The sequence below is a fragment of the Orycteropus afer genome, unplaced genomic scaffold (genome assembly GCF_000298275.1).
Source record: "Orycteropus afer afer isolate SDZICR_OR568_19922 unplaced genomic scaffold, OryAfe1.0 scaffold00036, whole genome shotgun sequence".
NCBI classification, from domain to species: domain Eukaryota; kingdom Metazoa; phylum Chordata; class Mammalia; order Tubulidentata; family Orycteropodidae; genus Orycteropus; species Orycteropus afer.
The window spans coordinates 9,735,339-9,751,960 of record NW_006921623.1 but is presented as its reverse complement, the minus strand read 5'-3'; the positions used below and the strand labels follow the sequence as shown (position 1 = coordinate 9,751,960).

The 16,622-nt window shown below is 38.4% G+C and overlaps 2 protein-coding genes across 2 annotated transcripts in view; one reads left to right on the top strand and one right to left on the bottom strand.

Annotated features, from left to right (window-relative positions):
- ZW10 (zw10 kinetochore protein) overlaps window positions 1-11,710 on the bottom strand; it is a 49,839-nt gene extending 38,129 nt beyond the window's left edge. The window contains exons 1-7 of the mRNA XM_007936602.1: window positions 11,606-11,710; window positions 8,296-8,430; window positions 5,935-6,036; window positions 5,660-5,737; window positions 5,347-5,506; window positions 3,767-3,919; window positions 3,130-3,321 (exon numbers count right to left, since the gene is read on the bottom strand). Of these exons, the coding sequence (XP_007934793.1) occupies window positions 3,130-3,321; window positions 3,767-3,919; window positions 5,347-5,506; window positions 5,660-5,737; window positions 5,935-6,036; window positions 8,296-8,430; window positions 11,606-11,710 (925 nt within the window). The remainder of the gene's footprint in view (window positions 1-3,129; window positions 3,322-3,766; window positions 3,920-5,346; window positions 5,507-5,659; window positions 5,738-5,934; window positions 6,037-8,295; window positions 8,431-11,605) is intronic.
- A 3,465-nt stretch (window positions 11,711-15,175) lies between these two features.
- Window positions 15,176-16,622, top strand: part of CLDN25 (claudin 25) — a 4,541-nt gene continuing 3,094 nt past the window's right edge. The window contains 2 exon segments of the mRNA XM_007936529.2: window positions 15,176-15,189; window positions 15,636-15,720. Of these exon segments, the coding sequence (XP_007934720.2) occupies window positions 15,176-15,189; window positions 15,636-15,720 (99 nt within the window).

Genomic DNA, 16,622 nt, shown 5'->3' with positions numbered 1-16,622 from the left:
GTCATGAGACAAAGTGTATGTGAACTGCTGTATGGAAAGTGAATTTGCTCTGTAAATCTTCACCCAAATCACAATTAAAAATAATAAGTTTTTCATCCTTGACTGTAATGTTTGCTGCTAGCTTTTTAGTAGTTTTAATCATTAGCTTGAAAGAAAACTGTAAGGTGTAACTTACAATTACACAAAGTGATGCATCATATAGGTATATTATTTACTTAATCATTTTCCTATTCTTCAAGATTTCATTTTTTTCCAGTATTTTTATATTATAAAAAATATTATAATGAACATTCTTATACGTAAAGGGCTTAGATTATTCCTTTAGAAGTCAAAATCCTGGTTTAAAGTACATAAACATGTTAAAGCTTTTTTTTATATATTTTGCTAAATTCTTCCAAAAGAATTTCCTTTCTCCTCTTTTAAGTGTCCTTTGCTATTGGTATAATGGTGCATTATAGTAAAGAAAACTTAGGAGAAAAAAATTACATATTCAAAAGCTGAAAAGAAGAGCTTAAACGCAAAGACGAACATAAAGGGCAAAAGCCTTTATAAAGTTGAAGAATAACTTAAATCAAAAAAATGTGGAAGTATCCAAAAAGAAATAATGTGACTCAAGATACGATTTTCAGGTTATATTTGGATCAAGAAGATGAAGGAAGGAAATATCAGTTCACGGATGTCAAAGAGAATACAGAATTCCTAAACTTGTTTTCCCTTTTTCTTCTCTGCCAAATATCCTTGTTTCTGAACTAACACTGATCTCTAAATCAGAAAGGAAAGAATAAATGGTAGAAAAGGAATTAAAGCTTACAGTACCTAAAGAGATTAGAGAAGCACCTAGCTATACTAAATGAGCTGTTTTCTGCTTTGAATATATTATATCCCAGTTATAAAGAAAACTTACAAATAAAATAGTAAGTTGACTACTGATCAATGTCAAACTAGAAAGCAGTTTCTAATGTAATGCCCTTGAACACCTTCTGACTTTCACCTTATGCTAGGTAACAGTATCATCACTGACTTACATTAAACTATAAGAAGACATGGTTACCAATTATGCATGTAATATGAAGTAGAAATGACAGCAAATTTAACAAAGATTAATGTCAAGCATAAGGTAGGAGAGCAACAGCTTGCATTGAGTATAACACAGAATATTCATGTACCTTAAGCTCAATGAGTTAACTGTAGACTATACTAACAAAAGTACAAGACTTAGAATGAGGGCATGAAGCCTCCCATACTATTCTGAATTGGTTCTGAATTAGTTGAGACCATACCTAGAATACAAAGGACCTCTGGTGGTGTAGTGCCTAAGGCATCTGACTGCTTACCAAAAGGTTGGTGGTTCAAATTCACCAGCCACTCCACAGAAAGAAGACTGGGCAATATATTTTTGTAAAGATTCACTGCCTCAGAAACCCAAAGAGGGTCGCTATGAGTCAGCATCGACTCAATGGCATTGAGTTTGGTTTTTTATTTTATACCTAGAATACAGGAGAATACAATAAACTGTAACACGAATAAAGAAGAAATGGAATATAATTCACAAAAGAGCAATGAAGATAAAGGAAACTCAAAATTATGTCATTAAAAAAAAAACTAAGGATATTGCTGATAAAATTTAGGGGAAATAATAGCTACCATAAAGAATTTCAAAGTCCATTATGTGTAATAGAAATTAGAACTGTTCTGCATAGCTCCACAAAGAACTAACATCAATAAATGGAGATGACAGGGCAAAATATTTTGAAGAAATTTTAAAACAACTGCCCTAATTTAATTTGCAAAATATACATTCCGGTAATTTAACAGATAGAGAAGGGGATACAATTTTTAAAAAACAGACAACAAAAAAACATCTTCCTAGTACTCACACAGCCCAGAAGTAGGATGGCATGATTCAAAGGGAAGTTAATTTCCCTCTCACTAAAGGTACTCAGTTGGGCTATCAGACCAAGTGATGGGAACATTATAGAGAAGATTCAAGTATCAAAGAGGTATGTGGACTGAATTGCCTCTCTGATTCTTTCTAATCCTTGGATACTTTGTTTACAACTTGGTTTCTAGCTAATCAAAATAAAAATGTATTTCTTCCTAAGTGAAAGATTTAGAAACTAGAAAAACTATCTTGGATTTCTGCATTTTATGCAAGTCTTGAAATTTTTTCTTCTTTGCTTGTGTCAAAACCAGAAAAAATTATTTATATTTACATATAAATCTATATACAATAAGTGATACATGACTACCAGGAATACAAATAGACAATAGCAGCATTTCTTTTTTATTTTTTCCACAGCAAGAATGCTTAGTTTAACTATTCAACCAGACAACTGAGAAAAACAAAAAGAAGGTAACTCAGGTAGACTAAAATAAACAACAGCATTAAAATAAAGCATTAGAAGAAACTTTACTTTTAATAGTATGACAACCAAAAACAAAATGATTCAAGCAATATAGAAAGTGGCAATCTCAAGTGTGAATATATAAATATCTAACTAGTAGGTTGAGGTGAAATAGAATTTATTTCCTGTGTTAAGCCTAGTTTGTTTATAACAAGTTAATGGTTTTTTCCCAATGAATATGTAAAACCCCACTTTGTTTATTCCTGATTCTCCAATAATTAAAGCAAGAATCTCAAAATGTGATGTTACTAGAAGTCCAGTGAGAAAAGTGCTTTCTACAATTCAACTAAATATCACAGGTAAAGAATCCAGAGAACCACTGATAACTTATCTGTCAATATGGAACAGAGAATAAGTGCAAATTACAGCGAGAAATGAGATGGTAACGCTTTTGCTCCCATGGCATAATTTACTCACCCCTAATCTCCCTTGAGCTCTAGTAGCATAGTGGCTAAGGCACTTGACCGCTAACCAGAAGGCTTGCGGTTCAAACCCACCAGCCACTCCTTGGAAGGAAGATGGGGCAATCTACTTCCGTAGTGATACTGCCTCAGAAACCCAAGGGGGGGATCACTATGAGTCGGGTCCGACTTGATGGCACATAACAACAACAATCTCCCTTCACTCAAATCATGGGTATTTTTATCTTCCTTACAATAATATTTGCTTTTAAAAATAATATTTAGTTTTCCAAAACATAAACACACTACATTGGGGTACATACCTAGAAGCTGTTTCTGGAGCACTTCCAGTACCAGTTTGATCTTTGCAAAAACTTCAGATGGTGAGGGATGTTCCAAGTCAGTCATCACAGATTCAAAACGCAAGATAACAACGTTCGGCTGGCTTTCTATCACAGCATAAAGGGATGGACAAGATACCAGAGGCCTAAGGATATATTTCAGCAGCATCTTACCTGAAAATTCATATGAATATTCAGTAAAAATCACAAGAAGTAACTTCTAGAAAATAAGCATGTTAAAAAAAGAAAAAACAAAAAACTGGACTTAGGGCCTAATACCAAGAATACATAATCCATGGCATTACCAACAACCATTAAGCACTGCAGGTTTTCCCAATGAAGCTTCTCAGATTGTCTATAGATTTTTATTTAAATTATTTTTTAAAAAATACAATAAATAGTAGCAACTAGTTAAAAAAACAAAGAAAAGAAAGAAAGAAAAAGAGAAGGATCCAAGCCCTAAAAAGGCTTTGACAATTTCATTTGATGAATCATGAGACCAAATCCTATGACCCATTGTTGATACTCTCCAGAGAATATTTTATAATCTCTTTTGTCATTCCTTTAACATTGGGCCTTCTGAGACTACATATATATAAAACAAAGTAGTATGCCTTACCAAATGATTTAAGCTTGGTGTGTAACTCCCCAAGAATAGAAAATGCCAAGAGAACAGAACTGATGGATGGTACAGGGGTATTCTCCTCCTTCTGGGACTGTTCAGTGCATAAATGAAGTTCCGTTTGTAGGCAAGATTCCAAGCTGCTGGTATCTAAGCAAAAGGCATCAGGGGGTATCAGCTATTTTAGCAGTACAAGATGTGCCCACTTCTATTTGTAAGAGCCCATTGTCTACTGAAATTCCTAAATACTAAGATTTTATTACAGTATATTTCTAATGCAACCACATATTAATTATGACATACATGTCCTTGGCATCACTTTAAAACAGGCAATGCCTTTTTTTTTTTTTTTGTATGTTCAAAGAATCAAAATAAGTACAAAATCAAGGTGATATGATCACCATAAATGCTTATTAAATGTGTAATCAATGACTGAATGAGGACAAGGAATGAAAAGTGAGGCCCTAGTTTCATTTAAGACCTTTCTTTTCCATGTTCTTTCTTACCAAGCAGTGAAAATTGCCTGCGAAACAAATTTAAAGATAAGGTGTGTCATATAACAATTCAATATATCTGCAACCTTCTTTCAATTTTAAAGTATACTTGGTACAGAATCCAAAATTTTCTTACATCCTTGAAAATATCTGATAAACATATACACATACATGCATAAAGTATTTAGACACCAAAGTGGATCTAGAAAAGGAAACAAGGGGGAGACTGTGATTTTTCCCCTGAAATAAATAAAATTTAAAGCTTCAATGTTAGAAAATATGCCAAGTTTAATGGCATTTCCTTTACATACATTCTCTGAAGTTTCACTCTGAGATAAACCAAGACATCAAAGGGGACTCATCCCTGGAGATGGGCAGAGGGGCTGAGAACCAAGGAGCATAAACCCAAATCAAGGTCAGAGCAATCCTACTTCCTCACTCTGCAAAGCACTCCTTACTCCAGGATTTTGTCACATTTTTCTCTCAAGGACTAAGAAAAATTGCCCCAAACCCCTCCTCTACACACAAGCATAATGACATTGGGCATGCAGAGATTTCATATAAATTAAGTTGTAAAGAAAATTAACATTTTTATATTAAATTATTTCCTGCATTTTAGTAACTTCCAGTATTTCTGTGCCTGCCACATTTTGCCAATTGGAGGAAAAAATGGCTAAAGAGTGTCTTGAAGCTTTCTAGTCAAGATAAACTGTTGGGATTTGGGCTGTTGGCAACGGGTACACCCTACAATGCAATGGAAACTAAGTGTGGTCTTAAACCGCTAACACCTCCACTACCACACTCACACCACATGGACTCCACCCACCCAAACATTTTTCCTCACTTTCCTAGGAAAGGGGACAGAAAGACATAAGGGAAGTAAAGTAAGGGCATTCTGGGGACCCAGATGAGTTGGTCCTAACAAAGCATGTTGCTTAATGTGATAACTTAATATAGAATATAGACTTAAGAGATTAATGACTGAAACCTTCTCATCTGCCAATATAAGATATTTAGATTATATTCAGAGGCCAAACTGGTTTAGGCAGCTTAAGCAAAGCATCTGCCTGAAGTCAGCAGCACCTTTTGATGGTGGGCACTTCCATACAATCAGCTTCTGCCACTCTTCTCCAAGATGATAAAGTATGTTCTGTTTCTGTATTGTGAGTTCCATGCTGAGAGATTTCAACATTTTTAAATCAAAGCATTTTCTGGATTTTAGTAACTTCAAGCATTTCTGTGCCTGGTAGTGAAACGGAATCATTGTTAAACATTCCATCTGGACTCAGAGCAATTAGAATATACCTGTATAATGGTAAGGAATACATGGGACACAAAATTTACTGAAAACAAGAACAGTACTAATTGCTCATGCTTGGGGGGAAATATTTAATACCTCTTCCAGACGCACAGCAGCAGTGACATACTTCTTCTCTGCTAATGCACAATTATATTCTTCAATAGCAGTGGAAAACTGAAAAGATAAGTTGTTCAGTATTTATTTTATACATCCTATTGTGTCAAGTCTGTTTTTTCTGTATTTAAAATATGAAAAAAAAAAAAAAATATATATATATATACAGTCAGCTGTTACCCACGGAATAATGGGATCAATTGAAAAAATAACTTCCTCATGACCAAAACACTAAAGTTTGAGTTGAATTGACTGACCTCTTGTAGCTGCTTAAGCAAACTTAGGACCACTGAATCTCTTTCCAACTGTTGCTTCAATTCTGTAAATTCAGCAGTTGATACATGAAGATCCCGGCGGACCTAATTCACACATCAAAGACAAGTACTTTTAAACTACACCATATCTACAAAATAAAACATTTTCAGCTAATCAATAAGCATTAGGTCAGTATAATTCACATTGAAATTTAAATGCTAGTTTAGAGGAATGAAAAGTATAGAATACAACAGGAAGAGACCTGAGAGGTCCACCCAGTACAAAACCTTACCCATCCTATGCAGGAATACTCACGATCATCAACATTCCGTCTTCAAGTCATCATACATTCTAAATTTAAGTAGCTAGTTTTCATCAGAGAGCTCATCCACCTGTATTACTAGAAGGGAATCCCAATTGCCAAGTAACTCACTGTATAGTTGGGTAACTCTTAGAAAGTTATTTTCTTATGTTGAATCAGAATCCATCTCCCATTCTGTCCCACATGGAATACCTACAGATCTCTGAAAGCAACATCTCTCAGTTACCTCCATGCCTCTGCAATGCTGTCCCCTAAACACTTTCTTTCCCTTTTCACCTAATTACCTATCGCTCCAGGTCTTGGTTTGGACATTATTTACTACAGGAAGCCAACCTTAGCTATATCTCCTCTTTCCAGCTGAATTATTCCTATTTAGTGCTGTATCACACCATTTTACTCATCCACATCAATAAAGAGATTCACACTTTGAAATAAAAGTCTACCAGTATTTAGCCATTATGTTGTTATTGTTGTTATATGCCATCGAGTCGGATCCGACTCATAGTGACCCCTCCTTGGGTTTCCGAGGCAGTATCACTACGGAAGTAGATTGCCCAGCCTTCCTTTCGAGGAGTGGCTGGTGGGTTTGAACCACTAGCCTTCTGGTTAACAGTCAAGTGCCTTAGGCACTATGCTACCAGAGCTCCTTTAGCCAAAAAATATATCAAATGACTGATTAAACTTTCATATAACATTCACCTATTGAATCTAATTGTTCTTTTGAGCCATAAATTAGAATCTTTCACCCATATGACAGGCCTTCAAATCTTGAAGATGTTTATTTTCAAGGCTAGGGACCCTCAGTTTCTTTCATCGTTCTTCAGATGTAGAGTGGTCAGGCCTGGACTTTTTCATCTGGATGAACTTTCTCTCAAAATACAACCAGCACTGAGTAAGTGTCACCAGTTATCACCTGGCCAGCATAAGGCACAGAGAGCTCACTGCTTTTCTTCTTCCAGATACTTCATTTCTAATATACAGTCTAAGATGGAATTACTGGCTCATTGATCAATCAACTGAATACAAATATACTTTGGGAATATTACTTGAACTGTGACAGGGCTGTATAATAACAGGTTGATTTTTATTAAAATCTCTTATCAGGATGATCAGTGAATGGGCTGTTAAATGAATTTTCTAGGTAACCAGGGGTTTCTCTACTTATGAATCAAGTTTTACAAAGAACTTTTGAAAAACACATTTGTGCACTTTCCTTCTTTAGTAACTCATGTAGAGAACAGATATGATGCTTTTCTTGGTGTTGAGGATCCTGTGAATACCTCAACATCATCATTTTGGATGTCAGTGAGTCCTGCATAATAATTTAGAAATAGATATAAAGGTCACCTAAGACTGGAATTTATTTAAACCTCTACTATCAACCTGCATTCTTTCAATAGCCTAGTTTTCCTACAAGAAAAATGCAAGAGTAAAATCCTAGTGAGATAATACATGTGAAAATGTTTTCAAAATTATAATGGATATTCCCACTTCCAGACTGGCTTCCTTCTTTTTGTGAAGATGGTATTCCTGCAAACATGGTACACAGTTCTAAAATCTGTCAGATTTTCCATAAAAAGTAAAACGAGCACTATTCCCACAAAATGACACACTACAGGAAGAGCAATGACTCTCTGTTTGCCCAGAGAAACTGGCTTTATGACAGGAAGTAGAGTGCTGTGGTGGGCCATTCACACCAGTTTTCCAGAAAACTGATACTAAGCTTCACCTGTTTATTTTATTATGAAGACAATATAATCCAGAAGTATTTTTTAAAAATTATATATAAAATGCTAATAAAATGAAAGACATTATTATTATTACAGCAAAAAGAAATTCTATCATACAGAAGTTTAAACTATAATTTTGGAAATATTTATTTTTAAATTAAAAGTCACTTTAAAATCATATAGTTCAACCTCCTACATTTACCAATAAGAAAAGTGAATCCTGAAAAGCTGAAAAGAACTTTGTTGTCTAAGGAGTCAAGAAGCTGAACTGCCTGCCTACAAACCTACGTAATATAACAAACTACTCTTACCTCGCTCTCTATCCTGGATTTCAGCTGATCAATGTCATCAGATAACTTATCCACCTGGGTAACCAGGTCCTGTGCACTTTGCATGCTAGGCAGAAATTCACTGTACTTCTTGCTGATCATACTGCATACCTCACCCTATAATATAATACAGAAAATTAGATGAGTAGAGAGTCCTGTGAAAAATACATAGTTTGTCCTCCCTGAGGCAACTTCCATATTGGACTTTCTTGTCAATTACCCATACTCCTTAACTTTTCCTTGCAGTCAACATGTTTCATTGAAAAACACATTTCTCCCACCCTTAAGTTAGGTTCAATAACATGAGGGTACAAGAAGACATAACTGTCACACCCCAACAGTAACCAAGAGTTATACAAACATTGAAAAAAACAAAGCTAAGGTCAGGAGGTCTCATATTTAACTAAATCAGCTCAGATTGTAGCCACCTATGTTAATCAGATATCTAATTAAAAAGAAAATAAATGGGCAAATTAAATTCATAGCCTATATACCTTAATCAATTTATTAATTTCTATCTTCTTACCTATAAAATTTTAAGACCTCATTTTTTTTTAACTTTTTATTGTGATTTGGGTGAAACTTTACAAAAGATTCCTTTTACATTCAACAGTTCACGCACATTTTGTTTTGTGACACTGATTACAATCCCCACAGTGTAATAGCTCACCTCCCACTTCCTCTCTGCAGTTACCCTTTCCCTGTGCCCTTCTTGCCTATGCATTCCTATGCTAACAATGCCCTTCTGATCTCCCAGGGTTGAGTGTTCTAAGGAGTACATCTCCCTGATGCAGTTATTCAGCTCCTAGGCCTATTATTTGGCTGAAAGTTAGCCATAATAGTGAGTTCAATTCCAGGCCCAAAGGGTCTCTCGGGTTTTACCAGTTTCTCTCCGACCAGGAAGCCCAGTCGTTTAAGTACTTTTTTAATTTTGTTCCACATTTTTCTCCCACTCTATCCAGGATGTCTAATTTTGGCCCTTTTTTGAGTGGTTGGCTATGGTAGCCAGGCACCATCTCATTCTTCCAGTCCCACAGTCATGTAAGCTGAGGTTCTCATGGTCCATTAGTCCTTTGGACTAATTGTTTCCATGTGTCTTTGATTTTCTTTGCTCTGGATGAGGAGAGACCAATAGTTGCATCTTTGATGATTACTCACAAGCTTTTAAGACCCCAGTTTCTACTCATCAAAGTAGGATGTAGAACAATGTTTTTGTTTATTATGCTGTGCCAATTGAGCTTGCTGAACCCCATGACCATGGTCCTAAGCCTGAAGGCCTAGCAACTCACTCCCTCAAGGTGCTTAGTTGTGGCTAAGAAATTATCCTAACTATGTTCCCTTAGCTCTATGCTACATATAGACAATTTTATAGCATATACAAATATACTTGTAGGAATATCATCTGCCCAAACCATGTATGGGTTTATTCCCATTTGCCTATTCTTAAAGCCTACATTGATTTGAGTTTCATCTCCTTTAATTCAAATTAATTTAATAAGCAAATTACTGAACACATACTATGCATTCAGGGCTTTGGAAGAAACAACAATAAAAGGATGCTTACCCACAGATAAATCCCTTTTAGGTAGAAAGATACTATGCACTAGTACCTAAGGCATTTGACTGCTAATCAGAAGGCTGATGGTTCAAACCCACCAGCCACTCCTTGGAAGGAAGATTGGGTAACCTACCTCTGTAGTGATACTGCCTCGGAAACCCAAGGAGGGGTCACTATAAGTCAGAAACAGCTGGCCGGCACATAACAACAAGAAGTAACTAGTATACAGGGCTGAAATGTGATCGTGCAACAGAGTTACAAAGTCCTTTAGAAGAACAACTGAGAAAGTGATCATCTCTACCTTGGGAAAAATGGGGATTTTTTTCATGCAGGCTACATTTGAGATGGAACTTGAAAAATGGGTAGAAATACAACAGGTAAAAATGGAGAAATGACAATCTAGACAAAGGGGAGCAATATAAATAAAATAGGGGAGTTTGAAAAAGAAGTGGGACTGTGTGGAGAAAGTAATTCTCAATTGGCTAAAGATTCATGCTGGTAAAAGAAGCTAGAGGGGGGAAAAAACCTGTTAAGTTAGCTTCAGAACATATAGGAGCCTTTAGCACCATCTTTTTGTCATATTAAAAACGTGGTGAAAATTTAACGTCCTAAAGCCACGTTAAAGATGCCAAAGACATGAATATTTAAAAATATTTACTTTTCAGTAACTTAAAGTTAAACCAAAAGGGTTTGTCAGAGCTGTTATCTTGTGCCTGTATGGTATGGTCCCAGACTTGCTCCCTACAATCCAGATTTCTGTAAACCAAGAAAAAACAAACTCACTGCCGTGAAGTCAGATCCGACTCATAGCGACCACTCCTTGGGTTTCCAGGCAGTATTACTGTGAAAGTAGATTGCCCAACCTTCCTGCCCAGGAGTGGCTGGTGGGTTTGAACCGCCAGCCTTCTGGTTAGCAGTCACTTGCCTTAAGCATTACGCCACCATAGCTCCCCAGATTTCTGTAGGTATGCGTAATATTAAACCAAAGCAACAAAGATGTGGGCATCTCTGAAAAGGTAACACTGTGAGTACAAAGTGAAGCTGTGTGTGACTATATGTGCTTTTTGTTTTTCTATCAGTTCAACGTAGCAGGGTTCATGGAAGTGCCATTCATATTTTTGGTAACACTCAGCATAGTCTAAAGGGCTTGAGTATGGAGAAGAGAGTTTAATAAATATATTTATAATAGGTTGTAATAACAAAAATATCCATGAGGAGTATGGCACTATTATATTCATCAATAAATAGTACAAACAGACCGAAGACGAGTGGATAGAGGAGGTAAAACACAGATTGTTAGACAGGTCCTGTCCGCACTTCTAACCTTCTCTTAATGCCCACTCCCTACAAACCTCTGCGCTTCGGGGCCCCACCTCCCCGGCTCTGCTCGTCCATCAGTATCCCTCCTCCCCTACTCCATTCCTTCCCAACCTAACCTCACTCCCCAACACTCCTCCAGTCACCACCTTTCCCACCCTACAGTCCCAGACCTCCTCGCCTCCGCTGTTCCCAACAGCAGTTTGGCCTCTCACTCCAAACTTCGTCCTCAATACACACACTGCTCAGCCCTCTCTTCATTCTCCCCACACACTCTCACACCTTAATCTCTCCGACAGGCCCGACTCAGGCAGTATCCACCACACTCTGTCCCTAAGCACCCACTCCTCTCTCCAGTCCACTAACACACACACCAGGAGTCCTTTTCTAGTCAGCCGGCAACTGCCCCGCCCTCACCTTGATGTCGTCCACCTGCCGGGTGAGGCGGCTAATCCTTGTGCCGAGATCCTCCTTCTCCAGCCTCCCCGAGTGTGCCAGAACTTCCGTGACGAAAGAAGCCATCTCCACGACAGGTACTAAGGCTAACAGGGAGCTCGCTGTCTTATCGCCAGCACGGCAGCTCCAGTCCCGCCAGCGGCTTTGGCGCGCAGCCTGCCGGGAAACGTAGTCTCGCGGGGCCCAGTCTCAGTGCACCGAAGCCGAGACCTGCACTACAACTCCCAGCAGGCCCCGCGCCAATCCTAGTGTGGGAGTTCCACGGTGTCCCGTAGTTGCAAACTGTGGCGAGATGCGTTTTCCACCTCAGTAATTTTCAAATGGGTTGAGGCTTCCCGCCCGTTTTTTACTGGAGGAAATGTAATGTTTGTATCTAATAACCAATCCTAACTGAACCTTCCTCAACTTCAAAACGCTTCCCTGTGAAATTATCTAGCTAGAAGACCCACCGAGTCCGTCTCCATTTTTTTTCTTAAGTAAGTATTCACGCATTGAGCCGCAGTGACTTTTACAGATTATATGAAGGGTGTCGTCGGAGTTGTGCGATGAACTGACGCCAACCCATTACAGATAAAAAGCTCTCTATAATTGCACTCTTTTTATATTATATAAGTTTATATACATAGTTGTTACGTGGCGTCAAGACGATTCCGAATCAGCGTCCCCATGTGACAAAGTAGAACAGCTTCATAGGATTTTGTAGGCTGTTATCTTTATGGTAGGAGCTCTGGTAGCTTAGTGCCTAAGGCACTTGACTGCTAACCAGAAGGCTGGTGATTCAAACCCCCAGCCACTCCTGGGAAGGAAGGTTGGGCAATCTACTTCCGCAGTGATACCACCTAGGAAACCCAAGGAGGGGTCACTATGAGTCCGGGACTCCACGGCACATAACAACAAAATCTTTATGGTAGCAGATCTCCAGGTCTTGCTGAGTGGGGTTAGCAGCTGAGTGCTTAACCGTTGTGCCACTATGGCTCCTTCCATATAGTGCCTACATCTATATATACAACTATATAATCCTGTATTTATTTATATTAATTTCTTTTTTTAAAGTTGCTGTCCAATTAATGCTGACTCAGGGTGACCCCATGTGTTTGAGAGTAGAACGCACTCCACAAAGTTTTCAATGATTATGACCTTTCAGAAGTAGATCTTCTTTCCGATCTTCGAGGCCCCTCTTGCTGTATTAAAAACACCAGTCTTTCGGTTAGTAGCTGAGATTGTCACCCAGGGACTCCTCATTTACATTATCTAGGTGGAGGCTCTTGGTGGTGTAGTACCTAAAGGATTTGACTGCTAACCAGAAGGCTGGCGGTTCAAACCCACCAGCCACTCCTGGGAAGGAAGGTTAGGCAATCTACTTTCATAGTGATAGTGCCTCAGAAACCCAAGGAGGGGTCCCTATGAGTCACATCTGACTTGACAGCAGCAGGTTTGGTTTGATTTGTTTTAGGTGACATTAACCCGTGTGGACTAGAACAAGATACTTAGCATTTTTGGTTTGCAAACCCACAGCTGACGAGTAGATTCCGACTCATAGCAACCCTATAGAACAGAGTAGAACTGTCCCCCCAGAGTTTCTGAGACTGTAAATCTTTAGAGAAGCAGACTGCCACATCTTTCTACAATGAATCAGCTTGTGGGTTCCAACTGCCCTTGCTTAACAGCTGAGCGTTTTAACCATTGTGCCACCAGGACTCCTTGTTTCAGATTACAAATCAATATTATCAAAATCTTTTTTTAAATTAAGTTTCACTATTTAAAAATTTACTGAGATGTTAACAGTATACTAAGTATAGCATGATTCCAGTTTTTAAAATAAATAGGTGCAGATAAGTATACCCACTGCTGTCGTGTGGGACTTGACTCATAGAGAACCCTCCTTGGGTTTCCGAGGCAATTATCTTTATGGAAGTAGATTGCCCTGTCTTCCTTCCCAGGAGTGGCTGGTGGGTTTGAACTGCCAGCCTTCTGGTTAGCAGTCAAATGCCTTAGGCACTACCCCACCAGTGCCCCTAGATATGTATGTAGAAGTAAAGAATGTTTACCCAGTTGTATCTCGGGGTAGTGGATTTTATGGTATTTATTTTCTTCTCTTTCACTATCTGTATTTTCCTCTTTTCTGCAATAAACGTGTGCTTTTATTAATAACTAAAAGATTATTTTTCAGTTTTTAAAAAAGGCACCTTGTGAGGGTAACCCAACTAGATGCTGGCCCTAGATGCCTGTGGTACTGTATGTTTATCCTAGAGAGTCAAGGATAGCTTCCGGTGCCTCAAGTGAAGGAAGTGAAATTGGACTTGAGACAGGAAGTCCTGTCCACCTCACTTTGAATTCTCAGTGCTATAAAAGTTCAGTGGTTCAAACTAACCAGCTGCTCCATGGGAGAAGGATGCGGCAGTCTTCTTCCATAAACATTGACAGCCTTGGAAACCCTATAGGGTCAATATGAGTCAGAATTGACTCAGTGGCAGTGGGTTTGGTTTTTGGTATGTGGCTGACACTGTGCCAGGCCTAGAGTCCAAAACATGTGAATACATAATCACAGGAAAATACAATTACTATCTTGGAGGTAGATGAGGGATGGATCCAGATTTTGTGTCTTCTAAAGTTTGTATATCAACAACAACAACAAAAGTTTATATAATTGCTGAGGACATTCTTGAAGAAAAATAAAATAACAAAAACAAAATCAGGTATAAGCCTTGGAAGGGACTTATGCAAATGGGGGGACTTGAAGCTTACCCTATTGCTGAGGAAAGTACAAAAGACAGAGAACAGACTGAAAGAGGAGCACCAAATCTCTGACTGAATCCAGAGAGGCTTCATTCAATAGTAAAGGGGAATCTGAGCTGAGAATCAAAAGAGGAGCCATTTTGAGGTTGAAGTTCTGGAATCTTCGCCTAAGGGACTGATACAAACACAACTGCATAAGCTACCACCCCTGAGGCAGAAAGACCACCAGATAAGTTGTAAACTGTTCCTAAGTTTCAAGGAAAAGACAGGGAAGAATCAGATTTAGAGTGAGGAAGAAGAAAGAGAGCACAGAATGGAGTGGGACGGCCATGCATGGACGTCCAATGCGTACAGGAATGAAGAATGAAGATAAATAAACAAATAATGAACACAAATGAATAAATGAGTGGGTACTGCTTCTCCCGCCCCAGGCCAACTGCTTTGAAATTCACGCTTCTCATGGCTTGTTTCTCCCAAATTGCCAGATTTTCACAAATCATCAGGAAAGAACTCTGAAGTGAATGTGAGGAAATAAGGAGTGATGTCTGAAAGGATTGCTTCTGGCCTATCATGACTCACATACACGTGGGCATACATGTACACAGGAAGTAAAGCATGAAACATACAAGTCTGTATGAGTATAATATAAGCAGACAGTTTTTCCAAGAATGTACAGTTTGCCATTGTGTTGATTAGTACATTTGGTTGTTATAAAAGTAGCAGGAGTGAAAGAGCATCCCATTTGCTTGAAAATAACATAAAGGTGGGATGGGGGAAGTGGAGGGTGGGGTACGGATGGCGCCAGATTGGTATGTATGAGTGGACAATTTTTGAAGCTAGATGATGGGACTTGACATCCTTTAAATCCATTGCTCTCCATTTATAAATGTTTGAAATGTTCTGTAATAAAAAGTATATGACATAAAAGTACAATAGAAAGAAGAGCGTTCCAGATGATTCTGCTTGCCTCCCTCCACCCGCACACCATGTGATATTCACTGATATACCAGGCTGCTTAGATGTTGAGACATTAGCCAGAGAAAATCAAGATACTTTTTTCTCTTCTCAGATGCTCCTCCTTGCTGGCTGGCCAACACCTTTGCTTTTACTTTGTGGTATATACCTCTGGGTATGCAGTAGGTTAAAATATGAAAGGTGAGCATATTGGTCAAAGGCTTATGTCTTCAATATAATAAATCCAGGTTTTCTTCTTTTGCCATAAAGTCTAACCTTCATACTCATGCTGTATCACCAGGGGGCAGGAGCAAGATAGGAATAATCGCTGCTGCAACCTGAGGGACAAGCACATGAAACTTAAGTGTCCAAACCACCTGACTCAAGTATTGGATCAGTTGCTGATCAGGTTGGGGACCTTGGCAAGCTACTAATATGTACTTCATGGTGGTGGTGTGAAATTAAATAAGGATAAAGTAACTAGCCAAAAGTCTGGCATTTAGCAGCACTCAGTAAATGCAAAAGATTTCCTTTCCTGTAAGAACCTGCTTTTGGCAGCAGCAATAAACAGGATTGGAAGCTAGTATGATGACTATTTATAGCTGCTGTCCTAGCAGCAGCAGGAGCCTGAGGGAGCATTTCCCTCTTCATATGTTCTGGGCCTGAGTCAAGTTCCTTGACTTGAGGGACATTTTAATTCTTCAAAAATAATATACTAAATGATAATTGTAGAAAATTTATGAAATATACAGTTAAGCACATACAAGGAAATAAAAAACATCCATAATCCTACCACCAGATATAATCATGCCAAAATGTATGTGTGTACATATGGAGAGAGAGAGAGAGAGAGAAAGAGTGTGTGTCAGTGCCTGAGTGGGGGAAATGGCTAACTCAACTGCTAACTAAAAGGTTAGAAGTTTGAATTCACTCAGAAGCACCTTGAAAGCAAGGCCTGGTGATCTACTTTAAAAAACTCAGCCACATCATCAAACTCACCAAAACCAAAGACAAAGAAAGAATCATGAGAGCAACACGGGAAAAACGAAAAGTTACCTACAAGGGGAAACCAGTAAGACTAAGCTCAGATTTCTCGACAGAAACCATGCAGGCGAGACAGTGGGATGGTATATATAAAACACTGAAAGAGAAAAATTTCCAACCAAGAATTATGTACCCAGCAAAATTGTCCCTCAAATATGATGGTAAAATTAGGACATTTCCAGATAAGCAGAAATTAAAGGTATTTGTTAAAACCAGACCAACCTTACAAGAGATGCTAAAGGGA